The sequence below is a fragment of the Pomacea canaliculata genome, linkage group LG10 (genome assembly GCF_003073045.1).
Source record: "Pomacea canaliculata isolate SZHN2017 linkage group LG10, ASM307304v1, whole genome shotgun sequence".
Taxonomy (NCBI): domain Eukaryota; kingdom Metazoa; phylum Mollusca; class Gastropoda; order Architaenioglossa; family Ampullariidae; genus Pomacea; species Pomacea canaliculata.
This window is the reverse complement of record NC_037599.1, coordinates 12,709,168-12,732,348: the sequence shown is the minus strand read 5'-3', so window position 1 is coordinate 12,732,348 and position 23,181 is coordinate 12,709,168. Positions and strand designations below refer to the sequence as shown.

At 35.4% G+C, this 23,181-nt stretch overlaps 3 protein-coding genes across 3 annotated transcripts; 2 read left to right on the top strand and 1 right to left on the bottom strand.

The window, feature by feature from the left end:
* Positions 1-35: 35 nt before the first annotated feature.
* LOC112573570 (1-acyl-sn-glycerol-3-phosphate acyltransferase epsilon-like) lies at positions 36-9,293 on the top strand. Its single transcript, XM_025254055.1, is given in 10 exon segments — positions 36-1,447; positions 1,449-1,511; positions 2,395-2,417; positions 2,419-2,477; positions 2,808-2,923; positions 3,694-3,783; positions 3,985-4,075; positions 5,386-5,550; positions 6,063-6,186; positions 6,534-9,293. Coding segments are annotated over 10 exon segments (1,110 nt in total). The 5' UTR covers positions 36-1,291; the 3' UTR covers positions 6,757-9,293.
* Positions 9,294-9,661: 368 nt separating this feature from the next.
* LOC112574231 (E3 ubiquitin-protein ligase rnf146-like) lies at positions 9,662-14,327 on the bottom strand. Its single transcript, XM_025255143.1, has 2 exons — positions 14,142-14,327; positions 9,662-12,033 (listed from the first exon to the last, which is right to left on the bottom strand). Exons 1-2 carry the CDS (start codon positions 14,242-14,244, stop codon positions 11,093-11,095), a joined length of 1,044 nt encoding a protein of 347 aa, XP_025110928.1. The 5' UTR covers positions 14,245-14,327; the 3' UTR covers positions 9,662-11,092.
* Positions 14,328-14,508: 181 nt separating this feature from the next.
* LOC112574426 (eukaryotic translation initiation factor 3 subunit E-A-like) lies at positions 14,509-21,835 on the top strand. The gene is made up of 12 exons (XM_025255498.1): positions 14,509-14,628; positions 16,251-16,368; positions 17,740-17,857; positions 18,247-18,289; positions 18,734-18,838; positions 19,069-19,197; positions 19,642-19,760; positions 20,095-20,215; positions 20,457-20,668; positions 21,100-21,202; positions 21,314-21,448; positions 21,658-21,835. The coding sequence occupies exons 1-12, from the start codon at positions 14,539-14,541 to the stop codon at positions 21,679-21,681; spliced, it is 1,317 nt and encodes a 438-aa protein (XP_025111283.1). The 5' UTR covers positions 14,509-14,538; the 3' UTR covers positions 21,682-21,835.
* The last annotated feature ends 1,346 nt before the right edge of the window (positions 21,836-23,181 follow it).

The following is a 23,181-nucleotide window of genomic DNA, read 5'->3' as shown; positions in this document are numbered from 1 at the left end:
CGAAATTGCATATTATTCTTATCAAAACAGGGAGATTTAAAAATCAATATTTCCTGAAAGGTAACTGAAAACAGTATTTCTGACAAAGTTAATAATGGAGACACAATTTTAACTACATCATGTTGTTTAAATATCAGACATTTTGAAAGTAACTCACTAACTGTTAAAGATTTTAACTGTAAATTTGTTACCTCTGTATGACATGCAAGACTCACAATAAACATTTTTCTGAAAGGCAAGTAATTTGATTACTAGATTATTCTTATCTACACATTGTTTGATACACTGACCTAAAACAGGGAGAAGAAATGCTGGTAAACAAAGTCTGCCATCTACACCTTACACTTACAGTACTGAGAGGTTAACAGTGTTGTGTTTAGCATTGAATGACACGACTAACGTAGTCATGCCAGTAATAAGAATGCTGCACGCTCTTTACTAAATTCAGCAGACATAAACAAGATATAATTACATATCAGCCTGAAACAAAAAGCAGCGAAATGTTATTAGTACATTTAGTGGTAATAGGCCAGCCACAGTCAGGGGGGAGAAGTGTTACTCCCTTTGCAGCAAGGCCAAATCAATGCTCTTTCAAATCGTAAGGGAATTTAGAAAGTCTAATCTTCTCATAAAGTAAAAAGCATTTTAAAAAGTCTTCAGATACTGTTATGCCTGGGTTCAAAAGAATTGCAGCCACTGCATTAATCTCCAGCATAAACTTTTTGGGTTTTGTATACAGTTTATACATATATAATCCGCCAAACAGGATAATCTCGTCGCTGACCCATGATGAAGAATTTGGTGAGGAATTTTAGGTATTCCGCCATTTTATCCAGCAGCCTTCTACTTCATCAGTATGACCATGATCATTATCTTATTTAGTCCTCTAGAGGTCTACTCGCAGACTTCTATGATAATTCTGTGGGTCTACTCCTTCACACACTAGCCGACTAGCGCAAACAGCAGCAGTCTGCATATGGCTGACTCTTCAAATGGTTTTTTGAGGTTCGATCGGGGACCGTCTTTTCGTTTACGTTAGATTTTAAAGCAAATTAAAGCCTTGAGAACGAACAAACAGTCGATTGGATTAATTCTTAAGTTATGATTACTCTTCTTGCGGCTTTAATTCATTTTAACTCTATTCATTATAGTACTCTTTAACACCGCTTATACAGTATAGATATACCGTACCCTTCTAACCTTGAACCTTGACATTCTGACTTACCACATGGTCTCCAAGAGCAAGTGCTGCACCACTCGAAGAAACTTTTAAAGTATTTATTTTGACATTATGCTGCTCTCGGTGGCCATACTCTTGCAACAGCTACACTGGCTTGCACCTGCAGCTCTGATGTTGGGTTCTGCTCCGTGTTTTCTCATGTTGTGGTGGCCTGCACGGGTGTGCACCTCAGTTTTGCCTAAACGTTTCTACCGACGCGCAGATGACTTTCATGTTTTCCACTTACATCCGTCTCCTCCTATTTTTCTTTGAAAATTGTTCAGGCATGCAGGTATATCCAATTTGCTTTTACGATAATAGAACGTTTATTTCTGCCTTCAAAATAACAGGGAAGGAGTTTAAAAATATATTTGAACTTAAGTGGAAGAGAGTGGTGGAGAGAGCTACTGTCGGTATGATGAAATAAACAGAGCTAGATTGCATTCCAGAGTGTAAAACCAGGTATAGTTTTCGTTATTCAGTCATGGCTTATATCTGCAATTTCAACACGAAAGTTAATAAAAATAATTCTTGCGCTAGACGCTATTCACAAACTCAGCAAAATAAAGTATTTCCAGAAAAGATGAGCTTAAGATATTTTCATCCTGCAGTGGCAGTGTGGGGTACACCAATTTACAAATAAATTTAAATAAATTTATTAACGTTGTTGTCTGTAGAGTGGTCGATTGTGGAACAAGTCATTGGTTTTTAGGGAGATTTTTGTTGTGGCTACTATACTTCCCCTTTCCATTCAGTATAGCTCTTCTAAATGCCTCACATTGAGACAGTTAACCATATATGTTTGCTTGGACATCTATAATTGCTCAAAATTTGCATTTTTAAAAGCATATTGAAGCACACTGTAAAATTACATTTCTTCTTAATTTCTGCTTCTTTTATGAAGGTGGTTTGGGTAAGACTTTGTGTTGTAATATTGTACAAGTATAATATTTTGCCACCATCACCACTGTCATGAGACATGACAGATGAGGGTTCTTAGTTATAGAAATTGTTAAATGTTACAATGTCAGCTTCACCCAAACCTTAAAACCTAAAAGTAAATAAGTAATCACTCAGATGATTTGAAATGATCAGATGATTAGAGGTTGCCCACTTTTTGTCTTATGTACATTGATGGTGGTGTTATTCTTAATTTTTTCTGTTATATTTTTCAGATGATATTTTATGGTGATGTAAAGATTTAAAAAACCTAAAAGTGTTGAAAATGCAATCTTCATTTCAAACCATCAAAGTACTAGTAAGTGAAAGATTTTGTCTTACCAGTAAGATCCATCAGAAGCATAATCAATGCTATTTTTCATCTAAAAGGATTCGTTATTATAAACAAAATTACTTTTTCCTCATTAGTCTATTGTTCAAATAAAATTTCATTAAAAATATATTGTTCTGTACTTTTTTTTTCTGAAAAATGTTGCAATAATGTTCTTGGTAATAAAAAATACTTCCATAATATCTTGCTGTGCTAAATGAATTCCAATCAGATTGTTACAATGTACAGTACTTGTTACTTATTCTGCGACTGAGCAATCGAAGAAAAAGATGTATGTGATATATATTTGTACAATAGTGGACTGGATCCTTGGCTGTTCTTTGGCTTTGAGATGTGGTGCCTTGAATCGATGTCGTTTTGTGGTGAAAGATGGGCTGAAATATTTTCCGTTATATGGCTTCTATCTGACCCAGGTAAATTGCAGATTAGCTGCTTACATTTTGTGAACATGAGGACTAAGAGATAGCCACATTTACCAGATGCTTTTTATTTAAAAATCTACAAGAATTAAATTCTGAACATGTTTAATTTTTAACCAGGGAAATCAGCATAATCAGAAAGGGTGTATGTCTTTGAAGGTTTTCATAAAGAATTCTTTGTTACCTTGTGTCTGTGTTTCATAAGCTGCTATGTTAGAACAGAAGATTTTTTAGAGAGATATTTAGATAAAGTTATACACTGTATAATTACAAAGTTTCATTTGAAAAATTTTAAACTCCTAAATTCTTGGCACTTTTTGTGGCTTTCAAAATGACAAGGATTTATCTTAAGGGACTAATTAGGTGCAAAATATTTATCTAATGATTAGGTAAAACTCTATGCTCGGTCCACCAACAATTGGTGCAACTTACTTTGTAGTGGTGTGGTGGCTTGTGAGCCTTGTTGATCCACAGAGCTATGTCGGCAGGAGCCTTGTCTCCTAGCAGGTCTAACCAAGCCAAACAGGTCTGTCAGTTGAGAGTCCAGACTAAAATGTTTCACCACTTGAAGCAAGGTTTAGAACAAATAAAAAATTTCAAGGTCTCTTTAATTGCCCACACCACTAACATCATTATGCCAAAAGCTCCACAAAACTATTTTTATTTGCTTTAATGTGCTGCTAGGATTGTGAAAGTGGTTTTGATATACAATTGATCATGAACAATAGCATTGATGTTTCTCTTGTATTTTTTTCATTTTCCAGCATGGTGTTTTGTACATAAAACGTGCAGGCAAGTTTCAAGAAAATAAAGCCCAAAAACAGCTGCAAAACATGGTGAAAGCAAACATGCCTGTAAATAATTATTTTCTGTTCATGCCTCTTGCTAATATTGTTATATTCAGAGTTAAGCGTATATGTGTGTGTGTGTGAAAAGGAATTGAAAATGTTCCCTATACTACTGAGTACATTTAATGGAAAAAGAAAATTTCTCGTTTGTTAAATCTTTTTGCTTAACATCTTTGATCACAAAAATGCAATCATATTTGCTTGTAGATGTGGATGGTGGTTTTTCCTGAGGGTACTCGATTCAACCCAGACCTGAAGAATGTTATCAAGAGTAGCCAAGAGTTTGCTCGTCAGCAAGGTGAGCCTGCCTGAAGACAAAAAACACATTGAAAGGAAACAATGACTAATTTTGTAATTTAAGAATTTTGCACGAAGTTTTAAAGGCCAACTTGAGTGCAACATTTTTTTAAATGTATGATCTGGTTAAGTTTGAAAAAGGATGATTCAAAAATATGAGGACATAATTATTTTCAAGATACAAGCCTTCAAACATTGGCATACTCATCTGCCACTAAGCAGAAGAAAATTACTTTCCTATTATGGAGAGTTCCATTGCACGCAAGTAGTATTTGTGACAGTGCATGTGGCTCAGTTAAGCAAATCTATGCATGTCTTTGAGTCAAAAGAAGAAACATCACTCAGGTCGTTGTGTTCAAGAAGCAACGTATTTTTGCCTCGACCTTTATACAGAAGCTTCAACTGAAGTTAAAAAAATAGAAAGGTTATTTAGTGTTGAGGGGCAAAACATTAATGGCTGTCTATCCTGACCTTATCCTGGTCTTTACTTTCGTACTATGGTTCATCTCTGACCACCTACACACATATGTCCTCAGCCAAACTTCATCAGGCAACTTGCAGAGCAGGGCAGGCAGTAAGTGCAGTGAAAATGAGACCACAGAAACAAAATAGCTGACATGTGACTTAATTGTGTGATTCAGGTGAAATACTGGAGTGACAGAGCTCACAGACTGGCAAGGCAAGATGGGGTGGGTGGGAGGCAAGTTGGTCTAATTTGTGTTCTCCCTGATTATTGGTCAGGTCTGACCAACCGGGAGTGTATAGCTTGAATTGAGGTAGTTAGTCAGGATAACTTCATATAGTTATGTCATCTGGTAAATACTCAAAGAAAGGAATTTTGCCATCAAAAATGGTATTTCATCTTACGAGCTGCATGGTCTCCAAGTGGAACAAAAAAGTAGGCCAATGACAGCAAAAACAACTTCAACAATACTTAGTTGCATTTTTAAAAACTATTGTCTTACCTGTAATAATGCATTCTGAGAGAATTGAAGATGTTTGTCATGGCTTATTTTGTATAAATCTAAAAAGTTTAGTTCAGGCAGAGTATTCTATTTTTGCATGCTTAGAATCAAATTATTGGTTAATTAAAAGTAAAAAATTTTATCTTCAGAAATTATTATTGTAATATGCATGCATCTAAGCATATTTGATCTGTTTGTGTACTGTAGACAATTTTTTTTTTTTAATGTGGATGGAATTTTGGGAGCTAGGTGATGTTTATCATTAGACTCGATTCCATGAAGTCACATGATGTACTTGAATCGATGGTGATTCATGAAAAATGGAGACATTGTGTCTGTGGTTCAGGAGTAAAGGAACTTGACCATGTACTGTATCCACGTGCCAAAGCCACTCAGGTGTGTCTCCAGGAGCTGCGCAGCTATGTGACTTGTGTTTATGATATAACTTTTGGGTACAACAAGACATGGGATCCCAACACAGGGAACCGATTAACAGCTCCTGGAATGCCAGGTAAGTGTACTGCTATGAAAAGAACTACAGTCGGACCTCAATAAGTTGAACTTAAAGGGACCCGAAAAAAAAATTGACTTACGGAGTTTTCGAGTTAGGGAAAATGGCGTAATAAGCGCAGGTTAATCAAGGACAATGTTTTTCCGGCTTAATTACTGTATTATAGCCGTTTATTATATTATCGTTTTATACGGATGCATGTAGTACAGTACTGTACTATCGAACAGTTCATTCAAACAGCTTACCTTTAGAGAAAAAAGTCTGTTAACTTCGTTTGGCGTCAAAATTATCTACTTAAGAAAATTAGCTTGCTGTATTTGATCAAGCTTAGTTTTGCTACAGAGTGTTAACACTTTTACATGCACAGCGTGTATTTTTGGTTGCAATGACAGATTATTTTTTTAGAAAGTATTATCTGTGTTGATATCATCATTTCTTCCAACAAACATATAGTGAGAGATATTTAACTGGTGCATTTGTTGTTCACTCCTATAAAATTATTTTGATTTCAGATTTCTTGTCAGGTTGCACAAGCAAAGTTCATGTACACATTAGCAAGATTTCTGTCAAAGATATTCCTTCAGATGAACAAGGGATTAAGATGTGGCTTTATCAGCGTTTTCAAATGAAAGACGAGTCAGTGTTTGTATGAATAAAAGAGTAGATAGCTATATAATAGTTTTGGTTTGTTCCTACCTTTGACTGTATGCCTTTATTCCAATGTGTGTAACAGACCATTTAAGCCAGCAGGCAGTTTTTTTTAAAGAGAAACAAGTCTACAGAGTATCATGAGTATTGTTTTTTCTCATTATAAAATTTGAATATGGTGACATCTTGTTCAGAATGTCTAGTGATTAAAATGGAAAGGTTTTTTAAAGTAAAATTTTCAAAACTTTGAAAAGGTTAATGTCTGACATTAAAGTTATTGCTACTTTTATGTTTCTGTTTTATTTCTTTATTAATGTGTTATTTCTTGTTCTCAGGCTGCTGAAACACTTCTACTCTTTTGAGGACCAAGACAAAGCCTCGTTTCCAGGTCAGGGTCATCAGGTGTCACTTGGCCTCATGTCCACATTCCCTTCAGCTTTACTCTTTGGAGTCAGCTTTGCTGTGTGCATGACCTTTAAAGAGGCACGAAGCATATACTGTAAAGTTGGGGCAGTCAGCCTACTGGCTGGTCTTGTATGGGTGTCAGTTAGGTCTTGATTTGAACATGGATGTGTATAGGTGGATGTCTGTCTGTCAAGACCAACGCCTAGTCTGTTGCGAAGTTCTCCTCTGTTAGTCTTGGCGAGCCTAAACAAAGCATGTGACTAACAGGAAGCTTTGTACAAGCATGCCTCATTTTAGTAAACTGGAAAAAATCGTCTACCAGCAGTCCTGTAATACAAGTTCGCGATTTGAAGCTTCAACTGGTTTGATGTCTCCTTTTTTATTGCAGTTAGGTTGTATCGGTGAACGCGTTTGCCTGTATAACAATGAAAACAATTCTGTACTCATCTGATAATGAAGGCACATTATGGTTAAAAATGTCTGTGGTGGATATTTTCTCATGGTACATGAATTGTTAATGGCCTGTTATCAAACTGTAGATAAGGTGAATGATCATAAAAAGAAGTCCTTGACACATCATTAAAAAAATATAAAATTCGCTTGTATGGGAGGAGTGCATGTGTTGAGAGAGATTTCTCAAGCTATGAGCATCTATCTCGGCACTAATTGTCTGTTACCTTGATATTGAGATTCAAGTCGGGGCTGGTAATTTAAAACTCCCAGGATAGGCTTTGGTAAAATTGGTTGATTAAAAGCCGTCACCAAAAGAAAAAAATCTTGAAAAACTATTAAGTAAACATTGTTATATAAAAGAAATCTTACAACTCTTGGGAGGTGTATTGTGTTCAGATGAAAATAAGACTGTTAATCTATGTGAGTTGATAATTTTTGTCATTGTACAGTGTTTTAAAACTTACTGATGAATGCTTTTGCTGGATTTATGTATTTTCCATTACACGATTTGGGCATAACAAACATCAGTACACTGCCTTTTGGTGAAGAATATTTGTGTTTATTATGACTTTTTATGACAGTAATTAATGAGTATATGTATATGTGTAAGTGCATATTATTCTGATGCACAGGTTTTTTTGCACACTTGCCTACTAACTGATGGTCTCGCATGCTTTTTCAAGACTTGAAGTTCTGTGTTTTTAATTTTACACCCATTTTGGTGTGTCTTTAAACTGAATAGGTATCTGTGCCATGATAGTAGTATAGGGCCGAGTTGCTGACTCTGCTACACTTGAGCATCAGAAGACACAATAATTAGCTGCAATTGAGCAGCTCAGAAGATGCGTGAAGCTGTCAGATATTTCTACGAGGTTCAAATTGGAGAATGTAGAGAATAAAACCCATCAGTTCGTTATGGTCACGTGTAGTAGTAGTCACAACAATTTTCATAGTGCCACCGCATGATACTATTGAGCATCTGTTTGTAGCCTTATTTTGTGGATATACCTATACCTTTGGTTATGGGTGACACTATTACTACAAATTATTCATTTTGAGAATTTTGTTTTCATTTCTTTTAAAGATAAAAGCTATAAAAACTATAAAACTATAAAATATATTGTGGAAGAGTGTTGTTTTCCAACTCTATATAGGCATTAGATAAAATATTTATTATGCTCAATCAGTTGTTTACCTGTAGAGAAGTTGTTAGGGTCTTCCAGACTGATAATGTCTCCTGGTGTTTTCTACCTTTCTTACTAACATTGTTGGCAGGTCAACTTTGTATCTTACATACCAAAGAAATGGTACTTATCATAATTCTGAGAATTTGTTGAGATCAATACATATATACAATTTTTATGATGTGAAACAGGTAATTTTTATAACATTACCTAGTTAGTATTCTGCCTCCTGGATGAGCCATTTAAAAATAAATTTGTCTCTTACATGCAACTATTTTAATTTCTACAATCTAGTAAATATGGCTGCCATGCTTGTATGACACTTGTATTGTTTGTTAATAAATTATGTTCCTTCCTCCTGCGTTTTATGCTTTTTGAAGCATTTATTAGGAAATGTGACACAAGACTGCTACAAAACCCTTATAAAGATTTTATTTTGTGTTCTATGACAGTGGTATTAGTTCTTTTATGAAATTGCTTAATATTTCCAATTCCAAGTCTGGATGTTGGTTTAAGTATAATTTTTTAATACTTTTTTAAAAACAAGTTTAAACTTCTCAAATACAAGTGCTTTGACCACCATTTCAATTGATTCACTTTTTCTCTTGGTTTTCTATGTTTGGAATTTAGTTTTTCCACATATTCCAAACTGTAAAAATCCACAAGCAATTTCAATTTTTAGCTATTATTTTCCAACTAATTTTTCCTTCTTATTTCTGGATCTTTGCTTGATATCAACAAACACATCTAACATTTACAATCAGTTATCCCTTGGACTGGTACCTATCACTGGAAGAGGGGGCAAGTGGATAAACACGGCAGCTGACAGAGCCCCTACTCATCCCTATTTTGGGCGATAGCAGGTCCTGTACAGGACGACCAGTCCAGTCTTTGATATTTGTAAGGCAGTTCTTCCTCTTGCCATTGCCGCATTGACTACCCTCCAAGGTGCCCTGAAGGATAGTCTTCGACAAGGTGTCATGCCGAGCACATATATGACATCATTGGGAATGATGGGGGCTGCCCAAAACCAGGTCTCCTGGCGAGGTGTTGTTGTGGTCCCACGCTCCTCAAGGAGTAACAAGGAATAAACAACACTGGGAATGCAGACCACTTTGTTTTTGAAAGGAAAAAGCCGCATAATCGTAGATACAAAAAAGATATGACTTCTTTTCTCCCCACTTTTGGTTTTCAATGTACTTATTAGTCTTAAATCAGTTAGACTGAACATTCGTGCTAAATAAATATGGACATGTTGAGATGTCATTTTTTTTTACATGTATTGACATATGCAAAGCAATTTTTTACTTTAAGGTGTCAGTGGTTAATTGTGAAGTAACCTTACACTAATTTGAAATACACACACATTCAACAAAGCAATCCTTATGATGGTGTACAAATGCAGCAATCTGTGCAGAAAAACTAAGAAGAGGAATATATTTTCCAAGTTTATTATTAATAGCTTGTAAATAAGGCAATCACAGCACTGCGATGATTGCATCACACTGCACAAAAAAATTGTGAAAGTGTGCAAACAAACAAAGAATAAATATAGGAAAGTTTGTTAAATTTGAATTTTAAATATATTTTGCACACTTAAAAAAGCATAATAGCTCAGAGGGTTTCTATAACAAGCTAATGATTTCATGTAGTTGTACTATTTTGTGTGTTTAACAAGCATTTAAGAAACAACTAAGCTGAAACAAGATAATTTTATAATATTAATTTTACTCTTTTTGAAAACTATATTACCAAAGTATCTGGTGCTTTTATCTCAAATTCCATCCTGAAGATTTTCCTCGGAATCCTACTGGATCTATGGACCTGTCATTATACCAGAGCAAATTATGTAAAAGAATCTTAAATATTCTAGAACATCTTTAATAAAATACAACAGCTAGTGATAAACTGTGGAGTATTTAATGCATTTAAGGCAGATGGGTTATGATCCGCACCTGGCACATAAATACTAGTGATGAAACTTTTATGTGTAACTTTCTGAAAAGATAAATGAAAAAATGCATCCAGGCGATCATTCTTCACAGTTAATCTATGATCATTCACGCAACTTTACAATCTAGTATATAAAGATTGCACAAGCTGTACACAAGAATTATGTGTATTGATGTACATCCATCTCAACTGCTCATTAAATTAGATGAAGGAAATGCTAACAGAGTTATTTATGGTGTTGGTTCTACATTAAATAAAAAAGCTGATAGTCTTGATTTTATACTAATACATCCGTCACCTTAGCACATTGTATCTAGATATCTAATTTGAGGTCCATACAAGCAGAATAGCACAGCAAAGAAACATTAATGCTGTCTTGTTGAATGATCATCAGGATTCTGCAGAAATGCTATTATAGACCTTATCCTCCTCCGTTCATGAACCACACATCAATGTTACTTGTCTAAATAAACAGTGGATCACGCAGCACTGGCTAGACAGCATTAAAATACCCAGGATCCAATGGCCATAGCGTCTACTCTTGCTGTTCAGACAGGAGCTACCATGCACAAGATAATTACAAAAGGAGGCAGAAAATGCAGAGAGAAAGATGCAGCTTTATAATTATATAACTTTCCATTTGAGGAAAAGCTATCATCACAGACTACTATATAATAATTCTGCAAAATAAAAAAACTTTTAATCTGTTAAGTGGGTTACCTTTGACAATGATCATCAACATAAGCGATCATGCTAGACAACCTAACATCCTGAATGAGTTGTTTCACAAAACTAGCATTGTTTTATGGACACTACCAGCATAATATACAGAGTAACACCTACATTTTGTAAAACATAGCCAAAGAGCAATTTATTACCAGCTTCTGTGCAAGACTGCATCAAACATAAACAGGTGAATTTTCTCTCTGACTTTCTTCCAACTCATCTATCTGATTATATATGGCAGACTCAAGCTCCTGTAGGCGACTATCGTTGTCCCTGACACTTGATAAATCTTCGATGATCTCTGAATTTGTGGCAGCAGAACCATCTGCATCATCCCCACTGGAACCCTCCAGAGAACTCTCAGATAAAGGACGGCTATCTCCTCCAAGACGCAACCTCTCAAGATGAATGGAAAGGTCTCTTTCTGTTGTTGCTCCTGTTGGAGGGCTTTCTGATGGAGTCTGAGGGGTTTGTGGTGTGTTGTATGGAGTCGGAGGTGACAGCGACTGATCACCAGATCTATCAACTTGACTGATTGGAATAGGAACTCGAGTTGCTGCTGAAGAAGAGGAGCTAGTCTCATGTCCATCTGCACTTGGTCGATCATATTCTAAATTATTCTGACCATTATCTGTGCCTGTAACACCTATTTTCAAGCCAGCAATGCCTTTCTTTCCAGGAATATTAACAAGATCTCTCTTGATTCTACGTTTTTTGGTGCGATCATTATGACGTATTTGAATCATATTTACAAAATCTATTACATAGAGAAACCCAGCTATGAGCAGTTCACAGCTACTGTCTCCTTTCTTGTGGTGAGATTCTATATCAAGACTTGTGCGTGCATCATACTGCCACCAACCATTGACACCCTCATAATACCACTGGTAGCCTTCATCAAACACTACTGTCAGGTTGGAATCATCAGTCTGCAGAAGATTGGGACGAAGAAAGAAATCGGGAGGAATTTCCTGCCGGCACAAAGCACACCTGCGATTGCGGCTTGCAACACCCTTGACGCACAAGAAGCAGAAAACATGACGACATGGTAGCTGCACTGGATGTAGACTTGGCTGCAGGCATACTGCACATTCTGGAGAGGATGGAGACTGTGCTGCATTGACAGTAATAAAATCACTCATAATTCAGAAATTTGAACAACCACCTAATCAGTAGTTACTGTAATGTGTATGTGATAAAATATAAGTTTAAAGAAATTTTATAATAAAAATGGGAACTTATAATGCCTAGTATAACAACCAAGATAGATCGCACTCTCTACACAGACCAATAATGATAAATGAAAGATAGCCAGAAGACAGTGAGGTACATATAGGCACATTGAACAACAAAAAGATGTAGTACAGGAGTAAAGCATAAATCAATCGATGAAGGAATGTAGATACTATAAACAGTGTAAGATGGAGTCGGTGCATAATAGCATGACAGACAGTATTGCCAGGGAGTTAAGATTAGTAATTCAGGGATAGTACTTTGTGAACAGATATGTTTTTAAAGAGCATGTGAATGTAGCCTTGGAGTCCGAGTGGTGAGTGTGATGTGGAAGAGAGTTCCATTGCTAGCAGCACAGAGGGAGAACGTCTGTTGTTCATATATGACTGTCTTTGTGGGAGGGAGGGATAGAATATGTGAGTCTGATGAGGAGTGAAGGTTTCAAGCAAGAGTGTGGACAGACAAGATTTTAATGAGGGGAGGAGCCTTCAAAGTATCCATAGCATAGAGTTGAGAGCATGTAGTCTATTTTAGCTTTAAGTGGTAGCCAATGAAGAAAGTAAAGAAGTGGTGTGACATGTTCAGATTTGAGAGTCTGGAAAACAACATGAGCTGCTGAGTTCTGGACTTTCTGAAGCTTATCGATGAGGTACTGTTGAGAGCCAACAAGAAGAAACTTGCAGTAATCTAGCTTCGATAGAACAAATAAGCAATGACAATTTTGTGGTTGAGATGGACAGAGCATGGCGAATGGAGCTGATCCAGTGAGCTCATAGCATGCAAATAACAAATGTGAGAAACACGCTTATCAAGGGACATGTCAGAAGACATCATGTAATCTAAGTTATAGGCATCGCCTAACCCGCACAGAGACAGGCAGTGCAGTGTATAGTCTGGCTCTTCTCTTTTAAAAAATTAAAGCTTCTGGGTTTTTTGTCATTTGTTGTGGGTCATCCAATGTCTAATATCAGAAATACAATCTGAGATATGATAACAGCTGAGTGTTGTCAGCAAAAGACTGATCAGAAATAGAGTGAGATTGTGTATATGGAGTAGTTTCACAATGATATAATGCATTTAAGATTAATTAGACAAATTATTCCATAAAACATTATAAATAAATTTTCCAGAAAGTAGTAAATAAAGAAAGTGTATTGCACTATATATGTCCAAAGTTACTTGACCCAGTGGGATAAAAGAATCAGAGTATAAAATCATGCTACAATGCATAGAATCAATGAATTCATTTTTTAATTCCTTGGAAGTAAGAATTTCAGACCCAACTTTGTTAATATGATTTTAGGAATTCAGCAACTCACTGAGAATTAATTTTCAAGCTATTGCAACACCATCTTACAACTTACTACATCTCAACTTCTTTTCATTTATTCCCATCTTATTAGCTTTCTTAAATGCAAGATAGGTGCAAGTTTACTTTGTTTCCCTAACTAAAATCAGATATGTCAAAATTTATGTTGTAGGAGTTGAACAGGCCTAACAAAACAATGTATATACTAAAATTAATTGTTTTATTCGTCGAATACTGCACATAACTGTTCTCAAAAATGAGGCATAACAAATTCTAGCCAGATGCAATTTCACCAATGTAGCCATTGCAAAACTTTTATGTAGATACTATATAAACACTGATAGTTTGACGTTTGACAGTTCTCTACATTTCAGGAAAATAATTCAAAAAGGTGTTATTAACGATTGTGAAAGAGATTATAATTACCCTCATTTTTCAGTGACAAAACAATTTTCACTTTAATCAAATTTATTTATTAATTTTTGAAAGACCAGAGTCAGTGCCAGTTGCCAATCGAGAACTGAAATCGCCAGGACTAACATACGTGTGGGCTCACTACAATTATTTTCATGTATCAGATAACATTGTTAAATGTGTTCAAAATGCTAGTAACTAGTGATCACAAGAAAATTTCAGTACGTAGTCGAATAGAAAAATTAATCCATTCGACGACAACCTACCTTGGGCTGTTTCTTCTTTATCATCACAATGTTCGCTGACATTGTAGGTTACAGGAGATTGCATGTTGTGTTTTCTCGTATCTTTTTCTCTGTCCTTCTCCATTGCGAAGTCGATGCTTAATCCGAGCGAAAATGTTGAAAGCAGAGCGTCAACCTTCCATTATACGAAGACTAGTGTCCCCAAAGCCACAATAAAGCTAGCCTTTTCATCTTTCGTATATCAGTTACAAAATATAATTTTGATCAATTTAATTTTTTAATTAATGGAAATTACAAGGTTTCTTCTCATAATCCTTTCTTTAATTAATAGAGGATTAGGAAACAAGAGATCGGGTTTTTTCGAAAGTACCGTTTTCAATCCAGATAACGTCATTTCCGTCACGTTTTACCCTGCAATATGGCAGAATTTGATCTTACACCGAAATTGTGCCAATATTTGGATCGCCATTTAGTATTTCCTCTTCTAGAGTTCTTGTCAGTAAAAGAGGTAAAGAGATAAAGATCATACGTGATTTAAAATGTAATTTATCTCGTTTTAACCTATAGATTGAGCCATCTTTGTTGACCGCTTAGCTAAGTTTATGCAACAAATGACTAGCAATGTACGTCTCATTTCATAAGAGGCTTGTGGAGGAAAGGAAGAACTACACCATATATAAAAAATGATTATTACTTTCTATGGCACATATTCATATACTTGAATAATTTCACTTTTCTGATACAAGTAGGGGAGCGAGAGTACATTTGGGCTGTCTGTCTGTAGTTGATGTACATCCATCGTTACATGAATTTAGTAGTTTTTGCAAGGGGCCAGTCATTTTGTCATATTATGTTGTTCAAACAGTGTAGATACGCCGGCAAATGTGCATTAAAAAAAAAAAATGATCAGTGTCATCGTTGCCTCTTTTCCTCTCCTCGTAGGTTAGTACGAAAACAGCACAACTATGACATGTCTGTGTTTGGAATCAGACTGGCTCTCACATAAAACTTAGACTAAAAAACCTTCCTTATACCTAAATTGATCTGGCGACAGTCACTAAAATAGAATGTGGTATGAAATATGTTATGCATGTTGTTTTTATGTGTTGCACTTTTAAAGAAACAGAGTTGAATATTTTTTATTACTTTGCATTGAACATCTTTTATCTGTTTAAAATGGTTAATTATTTCCCATCTTTTCAGCATGACTTTGATAAAGCTTCATATGAAAATAAAGGTCAAATTGTAGCAGTTAATTCAGTTTCTTTATCTTCTTCACAGACTTTTATTTCATGGACTAACGTCTCCAGGTTTTAGTGCTAGTGTGAGAGACTAGCTATATTATCTTTTTGTTGTGCATGCACATTGACAAATCTTTCCAACATGGATCAAGTTTTAGTATGTGTGTGTATGTGGTCACTGGTCATTTCGCTCTAGTCATATTGTTCCATAGCCTGAGTCAAAGGTAGATATTAATGTCAAATATTAATTAACAGAGCCATATGTTGTTTAAAGCACTAAAAGCCACCTATTTCAAACAGGTATATGAAGTGGTTTTTTTTTCTTTATTTTACCCTAACCTTCTGCATATAGTAATAATACAGCTTTGCACAACACATTTCTCATCTTATAAGTAGATGCAATAAGCAAAAAGTAAAAATAAAATGATGACAAAATCTTTAATTAAAAAATCTTTTTAAGAGAAAATCACATTCATGTGCCATTGTAAGAATAAGATATGTTCTCTGTATGCATATTGCCAAGCAGCCATTTTTCTTTAGTAAAATGTTTGTTGAGCTTATTTGAATGGTGCTGTTTGAAATAGGCTGCTAAGCTTGCATATGTATAGTGTTTGAACAATGTATGGCTCTTTTGGTAATATTTGATGTTAATAGCTACTTGTATCATCAGTGATTGATTTATCTTTTAGGCCTGGGGCGATTTAGCTGTTGGTGTATATATATATACACACATTTCTGTCAGAAACTTATATTTAACTCAAAAAATTTGATTATGCAGGTTTGCAACATAGGAACATTACAAATGGACATGAATGTTTTGACAAATACCTAAGGGAGAAAAAAGTAGATCACAATCCATGTTTTAAAGTTTCTTTTTGTCTGATTACAGCTTTATGATGAGAAAGACATGCTGCTTGGGAAGTTGGAGTTGCTTAGCAACACCAATATGGTAGATTTTGCAATGGATGTGCATAAAAATCTCTATCCTGATCAGCGTGATCCAGTCTGTAAGTAGTTTGTGTACTTTATCAAAATGCATTCATGCTTGGTTAAGCTTAATGATGTTACTGATGCCAAAATGATATTTGTGTCATCACAGGTACAAGTAAAGTAGATAAATTGGAAGAGTAACCGCTGTTGTGAAATAGGCTGCCATACAAAACTTAGTTTTGTCACTACAAATCTTGCTGAAAATCCACTTTGGAAATCAAAATGCAATAGTGGGATAATCAACAAATACAGCTGCTTTATCATCAGAAATGATCTCAAATAAAGCTCAAGTATTTTTATTGCTGAGAATCAGTGTGAAATTTCTTATCTGTGACTGGTCAGTTTCAAAAGGAATGGCTAAGGCTAGAAAATTTAAAACAGTGCCTGTAGAAATTCCAACAGTGTCTGAACCATAGCCATAGTTATGTCCCTTATTCTACACATAAATGGAATTAAAATTAAATTAATTGTAGAGGGATCTTTGTGCTCGGGAATGCTTCTAAATGCAGTTGCAGAGTGTTTCTTAGGAATTAATATTGAAAAAGTAAAACAAACCAACAGAGCAAATCAGTCTACAGTGTTCCCTCGTTTATCGCGGGGGATAGGTGCTATGATCAGCCACGATAAACGAATTTCCGCGAAGTAGGGACATACATGCAATAATAATATATACATGTAAAACAATATCATGTTAGTGTAAAGTAATATATTAATCATGGTATTAATACAGTACAATAACAAATTAGTGTAAAAAAATTATAACTTTACTCAGAGAAACCCAAAAAACTGATGCGAACTGGCTGCGAGATGGGAGATAACAATCATGGCTCGTCGCTTACGCATAGCAATGGATTTCTGTTACACAATTATTTCTTTCTTTCTATCTACAAAATAACCATGGTATTTTAATAGAAATACTAATACAGCTTCATTTTTCGTCTTTTTCCTGTTGAAATATCTATGGTATTTTGTAGAAGCGCGGAAGTATCGATCGATACTTCACTCAAAAAAAAAACCGCGAAGTAGTGAATCCGCGATATATGAACCGCGAAGTAGCGAGGGAACACTGTACTTCTATCATTGTGTGACTCTATGCCTGCACCCCTCAGTCATCATCTGTGTGAGAAAACCAGCAATTAAAAAGTTTTGAAAATGATACACCCCTCCAAGAATAATCTAGTCCTAAAAGTGTTCATCTCCCAACTGTGGCATAAAAAAAAGGAAGAGCAGTTTTTCATTGATTTCTTTTTTAGCTCACTTAAAAAGATATAAGATGATGAGTATCATTGTTACCATTGTTCATCATCATTTTAGCAATTATTGTTTTTGTAGCATTATCAATCATTATAACTTAATAAGAATAACTTAAGCAAAATCATGCTTAATAGCTCTCCGTGAGAAACGCCAGGAGGTGGTGACGAAGCTTAAGAGCCTTCAAGCAGAGACTGATGACATCATCAAAATCTTTGAAGAACCAGAGGTACAAAGACAGATACAGAGCTCTAGGTTAGTGGTCTTGGTTGTTACAAATCTAAATCTTTTCTTTAAAAGTGGATCGAATTTACTATTTGTACCAGAGAAAGCAGGAACATAGGAATCTTACAAAATCTTTTACTTCTTTTGACAGGTTAGCCAATAATCTAAGAGCTAAGTTTTTCAGCTTGTTTTTTTTTGATACCATGACCTTTTACCAGGAAGAAGAGCGAAGGATATGAATGGGTTATGGGAATAAGGTCATTTGGTTTTACAGCTGTAAAGAACATCACTTAGGTAGGATAGAAACGTTTAAAGTTCTCTTGTTTACTGTTGTTCTGAATCGTAAGCCACAAGTGTCAATTATCAACTTTGTTCCATAGCTCACTTCTTTTATAGTTGGTGCACCTGATATTTTCCAGGGATGGCAGACAGTTGTTTGATTTTCTCTACAAAGAGTATCATGTAAGTATTAGTTTCCTTTAATTATTTGGAAGAAAAGGACATTTTATGCGTGAAAACATTTCATGAAATCGTGATCTGAAGTTTCCCGAATGCGTCATGGTGCTTATGTGAAAACTTAGCCTGTATTTGTGTGGCTGCTTATTTAGACCATGAATATTTTGTACATTAATAAAATAACAAAACGTAGTAATCCTTATCTTAATTTCCTTGTTTGAGATATTTCACGAAGAAATCAGTGGCTAGAAAGAGAGGTCATTACATAGGTGGTGAAAGTGTAAAAAGTGTATGGTGCTAATTGCTGACTGGTTCAGATGCAAAGGGCAACAGGTTCTTGCAGGTGACATATATATTTCAGGTATGCCACAAGAAACACTCATTTGTGAACAGATTCCATGTTCTTTTGATAGACTGCTTACGTCAGGAATCTTTGCTTATCATTTGCAGTTCAAGCAGGAGATGGTGGATACTTTGTACAATTATGCCAAGTTTCAGTATGAATGTGGAAACTACTCAGGAACTGCTGAATATCTGTACTTTGTGCGAGTCTTGGTAAGTTATCTTGTGCATATTGTCACACAAAATGCATTTGCAACTCTGTGTATCTACTCCCTCCCCCCCTCCTGTTTTTTTTCTTTTTGCTTTAAAATAACTATAATAACTGGATTTGTAAGCAAGCATTTGTGGATGTAGAGGTGAGCTTAATGTACATAGCGTAAAATTTAGTTTACCCAATTCAGAAAAATAAAATTTCAGCTTATTCTTGATTGGTTTTTTTTTAGCTTCCACCCAGTGATAAAAACTTCATGAATGCTTGCTGGGGCAAACTTGCATCTGAGATTCTGATGCAGAGCTGGGAGGTGGCATTAGAGGATCTGAACAGAGTGAAGGACCTCATTGATAACAGTGGTGTAAGTTGAACTCACTACACACATAACATTCTGTTATAAATCAACAAATTACTCAAAATCCTTGACATGAAATGACAAATTTAAAGAGTTTTTTTTGTTTTGTTTTGTTTTTTTTTTCTTTGTTTGCTGTAAAGTTTGTTCCATATGAGAAAAGCTAACCTTGTGCATTGTAAAATATATCTCAAGAACTATTGACTAGTGTCATACTTACCTTTCTTCTCAAAAATGTTTGAAAGAGTTGTGTAGTAACCAAACTCTTGTTTTCAGTCAGTCCAATTTTAGATTTTTGTTAGTCGTCTTTTGGTTTGTAAATTGTGCTATTTTTGCCACTGGGGTAATTGAAGAGATGTGATATAATCCTTCTTGCCTTCCCTATTTTTCTTCACGTGTGTACTTGCCTTTCCACATCAAAACTCGATTTCCTATGATGAATGTGTTTTACAGGTTAATGCACTTGAGGCATTGCAGCAGCGTACATGGCTTATTCACTGGAGTCTGTTTGTCTTCTTCAACCACCCAAAAGGAAGGGATCTCATCATTGATCTGTTTTTGTATCAGCCAAAGTAAGTTTTTTGCTAAATGACTTGTGGTATTATATTAGTGAAATATATCTGATTACCCTCAATGACCAACCTGTAATAACTCCTGAACAGCATGTAATTCCAGTGAAAAAATCTATAATATTGATTCATTGTGTTTAGTCACACAAACGCAGTGTTTTAGCTTTAGCCTTAATTCCTGTAATTTTGATAACTTCCTGTAATGATTATAAAAACCCATAAACTGTGGGACTAGTCTACCTATGATTTGTGGTTGCTTTCTGTTTATTGTGATGTACCATCATACCATCTAAACTACAAAATGCTACAACTTTGAGGGTTGTGTTTGTTTTGCCAGCTATCTGAATGCCATTCAGACAATGTGTCCCCATATTCTCCGTTACCTGACTACAGCTGTCATCACAAACAAAGGTCGACGTCAGAAAGTTCTTAAAGATCTGGTGAAAGTTATCCAGCAGGTATGCTGCACAATATGCAGACTGTAAAACTTTCTTCTCTTTGCCAGCATATTTTAAGAATGGTATGTCTGGTGTTTTAGTGTTTTATTTCATTTAGTTTCAAACTAAAATAACAGGATAAAATTTTAAAGTTTCACTTTGAAACCTTTTTGGAACTTTGATGAGATATATTGTCTAGATTTGATTTTGAATTTGAAAAAAATAATTATAACTTACATGTAGAAGATTGTTTTCATTTCAGGAATCCTACACCTACAAAGATCCCATCACAGAATTTGTTATGTGCTTGTATGTCAACTTTGATTTTGATGGGGCACAACAGAAATTGAGAGAGTGTGAGACTGTGCTGATGAATGATTTCTTTTTGGTGGCTTGCCTGGAAGACTTCATCGAGAATGCACGTCTGCTCATATTTGAGACCTTCTGTCGGATCCATGAGTGCATCAGTATAAAGTATGTAGAAAAATAATTGGAAGGTTTAAAAGTAGCATTGGTTAAAATAATTGCAGTTCATTTCAAATTTCCTGCATCAAGTAAAGCTGTAAAAGTAAAGGCTCTCAAAATAACCAAAATTCAAAAGGTGTGAGGGCAGCTACCATTTTGTCTCATACCTGTGGTCTATCAGTTTTAAGAATTATTCATTTATTTTATGTAAGGGAAAAAGTTGATGTTTGCACACCTGCGTTTTTTCAATTCCTGCAAAATAGATCTCAGCATGGTGGCCACATTCTTTTATTTGAATCTTACTAACTTTTTAATGATCTAGGCATCCAGAAATCAATGTGTAAAAGTTTTCAGTGTATTCAGAAGTAAAGACATATTGTGTGACTTTAATTTATGAACAGCTAAGATGATTTGTGTTCTTGTCTGTGTTCATTTTAAAGTATGTTGGCGGAAAAGCTGAACATGACACCAGATGAAGCAGAGCGTTGGATTGTCAATTTGATACGCAATGCTCGGCTGGATGCCAAAATTGATTCAAAGCTGGTTAGTACCATTTTGGATTTTCTTATATTTGTTTTTTTTTTTTCATGTTGACAGCCTGCAGTTTTCCATATAATGATAATTGCAAAATTAAATTTCTGCCTGCAATTTCAGGGTCATGTGGTGATGGGTACCCAGGCAGTCTCTCCATACCAACAAGTCATAGAAAAGACAAAGAATCTTTCCTTCCGTTCACAGATGTTGGCATTGAATATAGAGAAACGTGCTGGGCTGCACAGCAAAACAGATGTGGGTATTTTACCTGCCCTTTGTCTCCATGTTTTTGTTTCATATGTGACTTATGAAATCTTGACATTGCTTAGTAATTTGAATCTTTCAGTGTGTCTAAACATTTTCTTTTAAGTTATCACAAGTAGATATTCATTTTTTGAAAAGCCAGAAAAACACAAAGATGGTATGTGTGTGTAAAATGTGTGTCCTGTTATTTTTTTTAACAGAGTCAGTGGGGTGCACAGGACTAGAGGCACATCACAAGTCAAGAGGTGATAAAACTGGACATTTCTTCTTGAGAACTACAATTGTGCTGTAATATTGTATATGTAATTTACCTGTGCTGGCTTTTTCCCTAATGTAAAGACTGGGTAATTAAAAACACAATACAATGTTTTTTGAGTCTTTTGTTTTTTTGCATTATATTAAAAGTTATTATTTCAGGTTATTTTTTAAAATAAATACCATAAACTTTTTTAAAAGGTTATTTCTCCTAAATATAAATTCAATTACTTTTTTATTATAGAAACTTCCTTATTTCAAGGGCAAGGTGGAAATCTACTTGTTTCTATGTCAAGAGATCTATACTTAACTGAAAAGGAACTAAAGCTTGCCTGAAGGACTACAATTTATTTCCAGTTAAATAAAGTTTTTCACAATTCACATAAAGCAGATCATGCTATTCCCGCCCTATCACCTCCACATACGATCCATTGATTATAAAATCACCACGCTGTACAACCATGGTCTTGCCCCAACAGTTACTGGTGCCTGTCTCTCCAGTCTGCTTTGTTGCCCTCCTCTCTGTGCATCAGACAGGAAAAATTCGATAGACGCTCATTTTCCTTCACTGCTGAGCCTGCAGTTTGGAATTTCTTCTCTTTTCTCTTTAAAATCTGCCTGTGTTCGAAGCTTTTAAATCCGGCCACATAAACTCATCTCTTTAAGAAATGTCTTGCATGATGAAGAGTATATTCTCAATTCTTCATTCATTGCCTCTCTTTTATTACCTGAGATCCTGTAGCATTAAATAAAATTTGAAAAATTGAGCAAGTTTTACAAGGACTTAAATTGAACAAGCTTAACATTGGCATGCAGTCAAAGTGCAGAAGCAGAATTTACCTGATACTTTAAAGTCGAAACACGTAAGAAAGTAAGAGCAAAACTAGCCTGAAATTTAGGGGGTGTAATGAAGATGTTTCCAACATACAGTTCACTTTCATCGTCAAATCGACATCTTCCGAGTTGAAAGCGCTTTGATGTTAAATTAACAAGCAGTTTCTGAAGGAAAACCAATACAGGTAGGAAGCATCCAAAACACCTGAGCAGATATTCCAGCATTCCCTTTTTGATAAGTCGATAAAGTGTAAGTGTCTTTGTCGACGTTATTCCCAATATGGTTGAGTGATAACACTCGATTCTATCATATCAACCGCCGGTCCCTATTCATGCCAGGAAGCCTTTTGTAGCTGGCGATGCTGCGATAGATTGGTTGAGACGCTGGATCTCAGCACTCAAAATGTCACACAATGCGCTCTGTACGAGTAAATACTTGTTGGGCTATTAACAACTGAGGTTTTGCCGAATCACGCTGGCCTGCCCGAGATTGTTTCGACTATTAAGCAGGGCTAGGGGAACGGTCAAAGCCGACAAGTCTGCCGAAAAAAGGGTTGCTAGAGAGGAAGGCACGGTTTACTAGATGGCGAATTAAACAGCGCAGTCTTCAACCCACGCTAAACAAAGAGTCGGAT